General features: G+C 40.4%; 1 protein-coding gene across 2 annotated transcripts in view; it reads left to right on the top strand.

Moving 5' to 3' along the window:
• The window catches only part of ADAMTS17 (ADAM metallopeptidase with thrombospondin type 1 motif 17), a 167701-nt gene that overhangs the window by 79166 nt on the left and 76199 nt on the right, over window positions 1-12336 (top strand). For both annotated transcript variants that reach the window (XM_057409745.1, XM_057409744.1), the window contains exons 9-10: window positions 3535-3675; window positions 4999-5149. In XM_057409745.1, the coding sequence (XP_057265728.1) occupies window positions 3535-3675; window positions 4999-5149 (292 nt within the window). The remainder of the gene's footprint in view (window positions 1-3534; window positions 3676-4998; window positions 5150-12336) is intronic.

Here is a 12336-nt window from a genome sequence, read left to right as displayed (position 1 = left end):
ACAGTTATGACTCAAAAGACACAGAGGGCAGTGGGTTTGCAGGGCGATGTAATGTCATTTTGACTTTCCTACTTCTGATCTAAGAGCCATTCTCATCAGCTTTTTTGTCAAGACCTCACATGTAAGAATAGAACTTCCCAAGGCAGAATATTTCAAGAGACTGATTATCTGCTTCTAATTCCATGTGAGCTTCTGAATAGCAGGTAAAATTAGATGATCACAAAGAAAATGCAGAGTACTGAATCAGTCCTTGCACTGCTGTTTATTACAAGCACATAATGTTCTGTCCGATTAGTTTCTGTTAAAAGGAAGGGGACTATTCATTAGTGAAAAGAATCAGCATGGCATTACATTTACTATGTGTTTTCAAAAAACTGATCCCTTTGATGTAGCTGGAGACCCTTGAACTTCAGAAAAGAATGTGTTAGCATGCTAGGGGTATGCCTTAGTCCTGCAGGTCATTTAATCCTTTCCTCAAGTGAGTCATTGTGAGGTAAAGTAGATGCTGGGAGAAGTTCTGCACTGCCAATTAAAACAGGCTCCAAAGGTGTTGCTGGTTTCATTCTACCAGGAACTCATCACAGAGAGGCCAGTAGAGGTTGCCTGTGTACCTTGAGGCCAGATCCCAAGTTAATATAAACTGGCATGGTTCTTTGGACTTAGCAGAGCTCCTTTGCTTTATATCAATAGCTCAGGCTCAATTCCTTTATGCTTATGACTTTTGAATTTCTGCTAAGAATCAGGAATGACTCAGAAAGGTGTTGATTGCCACACCTGTAAGAATTGAACCAGAGAAGCCTGTAAATAACTCTGAGATATGAAATCTGACCCAGTCTTTATAAAGAATACATTCTGTCAGCCTCAAACACCCCTGCAAAATCAGAGCTGAGTAATCAGTGTTAGCTTCAGCATTTGTCCTAGGCAGTTATCTTTCATGAGGTCAGGCTGGAAATGAAGTTAAGGGCAGGAATGTAACTATTGCCTGCATTGTTTGCCAACAAAAAAATCCCCCTTTCAACAAATTTAACAAGGTATGAATGAAGTTAATCAGAAAGCCGAGGCATTCCTTAATTAACAGCTCTACACCAAACGTTAGTCTTTTGTGGAAGAGATAAAATCAGGGAGGCTAAAACACTTGGGAAGTCAGGAAAATGGTTAATTTTCATCCTTTTCAAGTGGGACAGCTGAGGTGCCGACCAGGAGGCAGTTCAGGAAGCTGCCGCAACGGAAGGGCTACCAAATCCCATCCCACATAAGCCCTGACGAGTAGAAAACCGAAGGACCCAATTTTGAGTCTCAGTGCTTTGGCAGCCGCAAGGCAGGCAAGCTAAAAGAAACCTTGGAAGCCTGCCCCTTTTCCATTAGGGGAGTTAACACGATTGCTGCATGCCCACAAACCTTCTCAACTGGCATTTTTGGGCAAACTTTCCTCTGCAAGATTTCCAGCAAGCTTCCATACCTTGCTTCGTGGTGCTCAGATCTTCCTTTCCTGACTTTTAGGAATACAGGGGCTTATTTGCATTGGAGGAATACTGCTGGAACTTTCTTCCTAGCATGTGAAGAGTTGTCTCTGTGTGTAGGAACAACATGGGTAAAATATTTGGAGTGAAATCCAGGCTCCATTGAAGTCAGTGGCAAAACTCCCATTCACTTCAGTGGAGCAGGAATTTCTCTCTGTACTGTTTTGAAGTTAGAGTTACTAATAGACTGTTAAATTATTACTGCGTGCATCAAACAAAATGTGCTTGATGTTAATGTTTCTGCTGTGTTCGAAACCTACAACGGTTTAAAACCAGGAGTAACTATGAACTTCTGAGTCTGAAAATTATGTTAAATGTAGTTTTGCTAGAAATAATAGTGTCCCTGGAGATAAACCTAAAATAATAGACTCCACCATGTAATCTTCACTTTAAGCTAAAAATAGCTTAGATGGTGGTTTAATCTAAGCCATAATTATCAAACTGCTGAAGCTGGTTTTGGTTCATTGCAACTAGAAATGTATGTGGTGTTTAGGCTTTGAACAGTTGAGTCCTGCAACTGGAGAGAAGCAAAGCCAAGAGCATAGTCTGAAAGCAAACAGGACCTTCTGATTTGTAGAGAAATAGCATGGATTAAAGAGTCCAACATCAGATTTAAAGGGACTGCTTCTGGCTTGCTCAGTCCAGCCAGCTGGAAATCTACTGAACTCTTATTAATGTGTTTTCAGCCCCAGATTGGTGGCTGTTATTTTGCTAGAAAGGGACCCTGGCACCTTTCGTCTGAAAGCCATTTCCCATTCCTTGTTGGAATCAAAGGAAGAATGTCAACCTTTCAAAATGATGTTCCTCTGTATGATCGTAAAAAATGGCTTTAATGATCATTTCCAAGTAGGATGGAAACCCTTTAACTCACTTTTGCTGCTGGGCAGCACGGTATGGCTGAGTGTAGGACCGCCAGTCAATACTTCTGACACATAACTGGTGTAGCAGGTGAACTTGATCACAGCATTTATCCTTTCTTTGCCACCATGAACGTTGTCCACAAAGGCTTACCTCCAGCAGAAGAGTCTCAACTACCATCAGTGGCAACAGAGATTTATTCTGGGCGGTGATTTACTGTAGAAGTCAAAGGGTAGAGGCTCCACTAATGATGGAAGGGTCCTGAGCGGGAGTTGGATGGAGGTTAAAGTAATACTTTTCTATGTCTGAATACTTTTTGAAATCCTCACTGAATGTGTTTGAATTCCTCCTTGTATGTCTATACTACACACTCTGCTGTTTGTTTAGATGGTTTGTTTTGCTGAGACCGGCATGCGGCAATCTTGGTGCTTGTTTGGGCAGTGCTGGCAGAAATGCAGGCTTAATTCTGCCTAAGGCTCCTATCTGAGCATTGCTATTATAGATTCATAGACTAATTTGGGTTGGAAGGGCCATTGGAGGTCATCTGATCCAACCCACTGCTCAAAGAAGTTCTCATTTAACTTCAAAGTTAGATGAGAGAGAGAGACTACAATACTACACATTTAGAGAAGTGCTTTTCCTGACAGTAGTTTTTGCAAATCCACCCTGACACAACAACAAATATGAATTTCTGTAATACTTTCTAATGCTAATTCACTGACCATTCTCTCAGTCCGATTATAGAGACCATATCCCTTAGGTTTGGGAAAGCAATCCAAAATGTTCAGTAAGTACTAACTGCTGTTCTAGCAGATATTCCTTGGCTGTGCCACATCACTTCTTCAGGTTCCTTTCTCTTGAGCCCACGGGTAGTTACATTTCCTGGTAGGAAAGTCCATAAGAAGCACATTTAAAAGTTTCAAACGCACAAATACTAAAAATTTTGTGAAATTAAGAAAATGGATAATGTAAAGGAACCCATGGTTTATTCATGCAATGGGTTCCCAGAGTAGTAGGTGAATGATTCTGTGTTGTATGTGCAGCCTGATTTTGACTTGTTAATGAAGAGTGTCATTACTAAATCCAGTTGGAAATGAGAAACCCACATCATAACTTGATAGGGTTTTTTTTGTCTTGTTTTGTTTTAATCAAACAGCATGGGAATGAGCCATGATGATGATCATCAGCCCTGCGCAGGGAGGTCCCACATTATGTCTGGAGAATGGGTGAAGGGCAGGAACCCAAGTGATCTTTCCTGGTCTTCATGCAGCCGCGATGACCTCGAAAACTTCCTAAAGTAAGGAATGTGCTGATTACCCAAATTCCTCTGAGAAAAGATTCCAATGTATTATTTGAAAGTGAAAGTCTAAACAATTTTCCTTTAAAAAAAGTGTGTGTTTGTGACATGAGGGAGTGCAAGTTTGAATCTGTCTCCGTTACCATAGCCCCTTTGAATCTAAGGTTGGCTGAGAGGCACAATAGTCATGTGCAATTGTCAATGTACTGATAAAAATATTAAAACCAACCCAAATCACCTTAATTTTACAAAAAATGCCCTTCATCTTTACAGTGACAGAAATCTGTATGTAGGTGGCCTGGAAAAATCTCTGCTGAAGGATGCTGCCAGCTTTGAGCTGTGGCTTTTACTGTCATTCCTATTATTAAATAGCTTTTATTTTATGGGAACTTTACTTTGCCTGGAGGTAATTCTGATGTGTTTTCTCACTCCTTGGTGATTGTTGGTCTTAAACAGTTGACTATAAACTTCTTTCCCCCTGCATCCATATTTCAGTTCATCTCATTCAATAGTGCAGGAAGGATTTCTACCCTGTTGCTTGTTAACTCTCATGTACTATAGCAAGCACTGGAATTGTCTGAACTCTGTAATTGCGGTCTTAAACCTACAGTGCAGCTTTCTGACAAACAGTGTCTATCACAGTGGCCAATGCTTTTGTTGCTAGGAACAGGTTTAGCATGGAAAAATTCCCCACTCTGGGGATTAGAGGTGGGGGAGAAAGGAAAATAATGAAAGAAAATTAGATATCTAATATTAGATTAAAAGCATGAAGTTGAAAAAGAAATTGCATTTCAAATTGCTCTGGTCCCTGATAAAAGGGGAGATGACAAAGTGATATTCCAATTTATAAAAGATTGTTGTGAAGGCAAAGGGAAAAATCTCTCCTTTATATCAGTGATGGATAAGAAAATAAGGGCTTAAAATTCAGCTAGAAGGATTCAGCTGAGACATGATAGAAGACTTTCTAGCTGTCATTGTAAGTCTCGTGATGCTTTGGACTAGGTACCCTGAAGGCGGAATTGAGTCTCCGTCAGATTTTTAGGAACAGCTTAGACAAACAGTTAGTTCAAAAAGATGTGAAAATAGTCAGTTCTGCTTGAGGCCTGGGGCCAGGGATGAGTTCCCAAGGACCTTTCTGTCCATAATTTTTAATGATACAGAAGGCTTCCAGATACACACTGGGAAAAATCACCACTGTTTTACATAAGGTTGTCAGATTCCCTCTTGAAGAGAGGATATCAGTTTCTCTCTAGCAGTGATCTAACATTCCAGCTCTGAGTTTAAGTTTCCCTTAAAGGCATATTCAATTCTTACACTCCACAGGTCCAAGGTGAGCACCTGCCTGCTGGTGACAGACCCCCGCAGCCGGTACGCAGTGCGGCTCCCTCACAAGCTGCCAGGAATGCACTACAGTGCTGATGAACAGTGCCAGATACTGTTTGGGACCAATGCTACGTTCTGTAAGAATATGGAGGTAAGAGCTCATGGGGTGTACCTGGACACAAGGTGGGAAGTGGAAATAAAGCTGTCAAGCTCTGAGGAAGAAAAGCAGTGTGTACTTCCCTCAGAAGCATCGCATGGGATTTTTACCATGTTCAGCACTGCTGGTACGTAATCAGTGGTTAAACTCCCATTGACCTTCATATCAACAGCACATTCTTATATGCAGCGCTCTTCCTTTCCCTGCACTGGTCTTGTTTATTTCCAGGAGCAGACCCAAAATAACTGTGTTTGTTCTTTGTTCCCTTCTGACACTGTTTTGCTGCAGTACTCAGCAGAGATTGTTCTGTTGGAAGGTCAGCTGAGGTGAAGGTCTCTTCTCACAAGAGTGCTTGCCTGCTTCCACAGAGTCACCTCAGACTGTCTAGATCTTTCAGTAGACCTCACCTTCAGACTGCTACCATGTTCTTAGGAGCTGACTCTTAACTCTGTGCTGTGAAATATTAATGACCACTTGTTTGATGAGGCCATTTAGAGATCTGTGCAGAATTAGGCCGCTGCCTATGTGTTTTCTAAGCAACATGATGTTTAGTCAGGATTTGGGTGCAACATGGCTTGTATCTCCTCTTTGGTAGGCAAAATGGAAACACTGATCTTTGGTGTCTCTAAAGTAGGTCGTATTTGAGTTGAGGCTGTCTGACTTTCCTCTGGAATTTAGACAGCTCAACTTTTCCTAAGGGCTTGCACATAATTAGATGTCTTCATTCTGACAGAGTATGTCTGCATCCCACTGGAGCAATGCTTCCAGTGTGGCCTTGGAAATACCCAGAAGAAAGTCACGAAGCACTGTTGTCCTGTCAGCTGGCAGCATTCTGTCCTCTATGGACAGGCATCAAGCAGCTGGGTTTCTTGCTGTCATTAATTAGCTATTTGTATTTTTAGTTGTCCCTTATTCCCATTCTGAACAATCTTGGGATCTTAAATCCGTGGTAACAAAGAAAATAGTAATCAGTGATAACTGAGGTTTCTAAGTGCCAAATTACTAAAACTTTTGAACACATGCAAGTCCTGGGAACATGCTCTTAGTTTCACATTTGCTGTTTTATTTACTTTGGATTTGGAAACTAGCTAATATAAAACAATAAGAAAAGAATCTGGGTAGGTCGTATTTTCCAGCTCCATCAAGAAAATGCAGACCACCAGGACTACTGTACTGGAAGCAAAGTATTATATAGGTCTGTAAAGAAAATCCCAGGTCTACCCAGGATGATTCAAGTTCTTCCACTTGTGTGGGTGTCACCCAGCTTGCCTGCTGTTGGAAGAGGTATTTGCTATTTCCGTTGGTGTGATAAAAAACATTCTGTTTCTGCATAGCCCAGTGCCTAATGAGAATGTCAGCCTACTGGTAGGTGGTCAGCATTTCTCATGCAGAAACTGCATGTCCAGTCTGGAATTGCTTCAGGGACAAGTTGCTTGCCAGATTAACAAGCCAACAAGCACTGTTCTCTGAGATACAGACAGCAGGTGTTTGTGTCTCCCAAGATTCTTCACCAGTCTTTTCTTATTTGACATCTTTTCCTCAATCCCTCCTTTGGTGTCTTCCAGAGAAAAGCATATTATGTGAGGACTTTAGTGCTTTCTAATGAAGCTCCTGGTAGAACTTCAGCAAATTAAACCCAGTTTGCAATCCCTTATTTAGAAGTACTTTTCTGTTACAGATATTTGTAAGTTTTAACGTTGGGAAGCTTTGGATCTTCATTTGAGTAAATACTTGCATCCTGTTATGCTCCTCTGACTTGTCCTTTGAAGGCAATGGAAGGAAATTCTTTAGAGGAAATGATCAGCTTTAGTTTTTAAGCCTTTGAGGTTTGTGTTCTTTTCACCTTTGTGTTTCTCATGCCCCATCTGCAGAATGATTGTATCGTAAGTCTCAAAGCTGTCTACAAAAATATGAACCAGAAAAAAATTGGCACTAGTCACTGGCATTAGCTGTAGAAATTATTGGCAAATAGAGCTGTCTCCTCTTTTAGCCAATGGTAATGTGGTATTTTTAATTCAATAAAGTATTAAAAAAATCCAAATGTAAAAGTAATAAACATTTGACAGTAAATATTTGTTACAAAAAGGGAATAAACTTCAGGAAATGAGCATGTTCAATCTTTTTATGATTACATGTGTCTACTGCCTATTTTCTGATGTAATAAAAGAGTTACATTATAACATTGCATTGGCGATAGCTGAGCTGCTTCACTGTACCAGGCAAACTAAAGGACCTGTATTGAAAAATGCCAACAAAGTTGGTTCTAGGGTAAATTTCAGAGATTAAATGAATCCAAAATTTCGACAGTTTTGAGGAACTGCAGAAACTTTCTTTGCAGTAAGTTCTTTCCCTTAAAGGCATCAAAGCCCAGATCTTTAAAGGAGCAGTCTCCTTTGTTTTCACGGAGAGTCAGGTGCCTATATGCTTGGCAGTGTTTGCACCTCAGACACTGGGCCAACTAGATAGTTAATCCATAAGTATTCAGCCTTATCTGGATATTTCAGTTTTCATCTCCCAAATTCTTCTTCCATGTTTGTTTTTAAGGATAGCTCAGATGCCTAGTACCAAATAGTAGCTCTCAGAATCAGAAATTTGCCAAACCAGCTTATCCTGCAGCTGTTCTGTTCCAAATGTGCAGAACAAAAATGGAAACAGATGAGGTAGGCTCAGCTTTACATCTATGATGCCTTTTGATGTTCCTTTTTCTTTTGCTTGGACACTGCATCTTCATTTTAATATAGTAAGACTGACAAAAACCCCAAATTACCAGAATGAATATATGATATAATCACCTTAATCATAACCCATTATTGTAGTCTATGACCTCCGGGATATATAATTTAGGATCTGGTAATGGAACATCAGTGTTAGGTAACATTTATTGGTGTATGTCACCTCTTTAGGGAGCTGTGGAATCAGGCTTTTAGGCTGGACACTTGTTGTGCAGGGAGAAATCGAATTCTATGTATTTGAAAAGCACCATTTCAATTATGATACCATATGAACAATAAATGGCAAGATTTCCTGCCAGCCCTTTAAGGGAATGCAGGTCCATTTTGGTGTGTGCTCTACTGGTTTTTAGTGGTTTGAGACATATTGAGGTGTCTGGTTTTGGGTTGACTTTAACCTGAGTAGTAGATGGGTGAGTCCTTGCTTATCATCAGGAAAGTAAATATTTTCATGGCTCTGTGGAAGAATTAGTTTTGATCTGAGGAACTGAATGAGAAAATGGAAGTTGGGCAATTCTCAAGTGAGATCATCGCACTTGAAGGTTGGAAGGGAACTTATAGCTCTTCCAGTTCCAACCCCCTGCCATGGGCAGGGACACCATCCACTAGACCACTAGACATTATCACTGTGCCCCAGGCACAGAGATCATCTGGCATTCTGCTTGCAGGATGTTGGCTGATGTGAGTTGGGCTACCATCCTAGGTTGTGCAAACAATGGGAAATTCAACCTGTCTGACCTCAGTTTTTCAGATCCACACTGTGCTATGAATCAAGTAGTGTGACTTCAACTGACCCCTAAGCAAGAGGAAGCAAAAAGCCTCAACCCCACTCAAGCGATGAAGGCTTCTGCAGAGAGCAGGTTTTAACTCTTTGCTGTCCCCTTCACTGAGCAGTGCTGTCAGTGAGAGGAGCAGCACAGATAGTTTATGCTGAGTCTCTCACAGAGCAGAGATGGTGCTTCTCCACCAGAGCTGTGTCAAAACACATCGTCCATAACCTCACATGAAAATATGCCGTGTGTTTAATCACAACTCTCGGGTTATTTTTCAGACTGGCATGCCTACGAATGGAGGCTTTTGCACTAAAATTATATTTATGGAAAAAATGTGATTTCTGTCTCTTGTATCCAGAGTTTGGCTTTTGCTTTATATGACTTTTGGCTTTTTTATTATTAACACAATTTTGCGGGTTTTTACATAACCATTATCCTTCAGGATCATTTTGAGTCAAAGCTGTGCTTAGGTTAAAATGGCATGTGGAAAGAGACTACCATTGCTACAAAGAGATTTTCTGCTGAAGAAGGGACACTTCAACTTGGATGTAACTGGGAATGTGAGTTTTGATATGACACTGGGTTTAGACAAATCAACACAGCTAGAAATGGCTCTGCTGTTTTTTCTTAAGCTCAAGTTGTTTTTTAGCAAGTATAGGTATCTCAAAGCTCCAGAGCAGCAGCACAGAACACGAGGGCAGAGCTGATTGTAAGCCTAAGGAAACTGATCAGATTTATGGGCTAAAATGGAAAGGGAGAGGAAGCAAAAAACAAAGTAAAGGAAGAGCAACAGTTACAATAATCAAGTGGATTTTGCATATCCCTTCTGTTTTCATATTTGATGTATGGAGGGGAATATAATTAAGCAATTGTGGGTCTCTCTGTGGTGTTGATCTTGCAAAGAGACTGGCGGAGTGGACTCATGGACTCCATGCTGGGAATCAATGGGCCTCTGTTTTTTCTTTACAGGGTCATTTGCAAGAGCCAGACCATGATAGGAAGCCCTATTATTTAGTAATCTATAGAATATTTACAAGAACGTAGTAATTAGATTGAGAGCTGATTTATCCTGAAAATAATAGGCTGCATTGTCATTTTCTGTACAACCAGGGACTTTGTCTCCATAATTTTCCATTACACATGTTAGGTTCTCTGTAACTATAATAATAATAAATCTGGAAGAGGATGGGTTTGGCTCTCTTGAGACTTGCAGGATAGAAGCCTGGCAATTCTAAAATCAAATAAGAAGTTTTTCTTTTTCAGAAGTAAAGGTAACAATTTACTTAATTGCCACCCTATATTTTATAGCTTTCCTAATGTAGGTTGTTAAAATTCAGACTATTTTCAAGTTGCCTGTTTCATATGAAACCGAAGTGTCCTATTTCACTGCTTCTGTATGTTGCAAAAAGACTTTTTTCTCTTTATTTTCAGTGGAAATACTTTTTGTTTAAGAGAGAGAAAGAAAGAAAGAAGCAGAGTTCCTGCCTGGGCAGCACAGCCCAGTTTACAATTATTGGAATGCTTCAGAAATTTTTGTACGTGTTTCAGTTTGGAAGGTGGTCAAAACACATTCTGGTGCAGTGGTTGAAAGAGAACTAAAAAGAGAGAAGGGAACCAAAATACAATTATAAAAATACAATGTGGACATTTAAGAATACAAACATCATAAACTCTTAAAAATCATACAGAGTGCCTACTAAGAATCAAGCACTTGAGCCTGGCAATCTTACATTTCTCATTAAGACACAAGAGGAGGGAGAAAGAATTAGTGTAGCCTTGTGATGTGGCATCTACAGCTGAAGTTTGAACTTAACGAAATTAGCCAAAATACGATTGAGTATCAGCCTGAAAATAGTGTCTAACAAGCTTGAAGGGCATTCAGACCTCTCCCATTGGCCTGCTGGGAACTTCCCATCTGCAAAACACTTCAAGAGAAAACTCCCATAATCTGCACAACCACATCTGAACAGTGTGCGTACATATCCAGATTTATTTTACTGTCCTTTTCTTCTCTTTTCCCATGGCCAAGAAACACGATCTGTGATTTCATTCGTGTGATTTCCCAGGTTTTTGTTGTGTTCTTTTTAATGGGCAGCACTGCCTCTTGTTTAAAAAAATCAATGCTTTCCCTGTCTTACAATCAGGTGTTAAAGACCTGAGGAGTTCAGTGGAATTCACTTCCTAAGTGAACATTGCTCTCAATAAGGACAATATGAGATGGATGTTGCAAAGTGCAAGGACAGAATTTTAGGCTCTAAGTTGCAAATGCAGTATTAGGTGGGAGTGATTATGAAGCCTGCCTGAAGCTCTTGCCCTGCTTCATCATGGGGAGATAGCTTCTCCTGAGCTAGATTACAGCATAATACTGCAAACTCAGAAGTTTTTCTTGGTGGGGTACATCTAGTATGAACCTCAGAGCAGCCCTTAATATATGACATGTGCAAGATGATGCTAATATAGCTGTGTGCTTGGGACATAGTTGTTTAGCTGTGGCTCTTTTAACCATACCGAGGTAGAAATTGGCATGAAGACAAAGTACAACATTTCTGATGTTCAATTCAAAAGAGTGTCTCTGTTCCAGTGCTTTGTACTACATGCCTCTACTTCTTCCAGTTTGACCACGTAAAAATACTCACATGATTTCTTTAGCTGACATAACATGTACAGTTGTGTTCTCTCATTTAAGATGCTGAAAACTGGGCTCAGCAAAGCTGAAAAGCGCATACAGTGAGAAAGAATTGTGTGTTGGTAGGGAAATAGATCAATCTTATCTTTATCTACTTGAATTGTGTGTCTCTGAATCATTGACCCAAAGGAGCTAGTTTCATGAATGCCCTAAAAGGATCAGTGTTTAGCATAGGCTGATTTGCCATAAAATTAATTTGTGGTCTCCATTAGTGCAGTCTTTCCAATCTCTTTCTTTTGACTATTACTTTAATTCCAGGTACATGCAAAAACTGAAATAGAACTGGTGTTTTGCAAAGTAATGCTTCAGGCAGTGGAGAAGGCATTTAGTTTGTCATCTTCAGGAGGCTCAATCATGGCCTAAATGGTCAAATTAGGTAATGGGTATGAATATGTCCATGTTTTAACATCTGATTCTGAGTCTCGGGGAAACTGTGGTTTTCCAGAAGCCCTGAGCTTCTACCAGTTTTGAAAGGCTGCCAAGTCAGGCATCCCAAACCATTCTTCACTTCTCAAAATACTGGTTTCTCGTATCTCACTCAGACTGGAACGATTTCCAGACATTACATTGCACAACTCCAGTATAAAAGTAATTAATTCTGGTTCCTCTCAGGAAAGGGTGAAGAGGTTGCAGTTGGCTAAACCCCTCTCAAAAAAAGAACTTTTTCCTTTCTCTGTCTCTTACCCTCTATCCCACAGAGCCATTCATAGAGCCCTAGGAGCAGTTTTACTAGGAGATACCATGTCACACTTGGCAAAAGATCCCTGCTGTGTCTGCTCTAGAGAGGTCAGGGCCCATCTTCCTGCTTTTTGGGCAGCTCCTGAGTAGGCCAGTTTTGCTTTTCTAACATTATCAAAGCATGAGAGCTCAGGAGTTTTCTAATCCTTTGACTTTCATCTGCTGCTAGAAAGGCTGCTTGACTGAAGATTGTAACCAGTTCATTTCAGTCAGACCTTACACATCCAAACCTGTCTATGATGAGTGGTATGTCAT

This window comes from Pezoporus wallicus, unplaced genomic scaffold (genome assembly GCF_028554395.1).
Source record: "Pezoporus wallicus isolate ANWC-B61680 ecotype Strahan unplaced genomic scaffold, APGP_CSIRO_Pwel_v1 contig_13643, whole genome shotgun sequence".
Classification (NCBI taxonomy): domain Eukaryota; kingdom Metazoa; phylum Chordata; class Aves; order Psittaciformes; family Psittacidae; genus Pezoporus; species Pezoporus wallicus.
The sequence above is the reverse complement of the archived record's forward strand: the minus strand, read 5'-3'. Positions and strand labels throughout refer to the sequence as shown.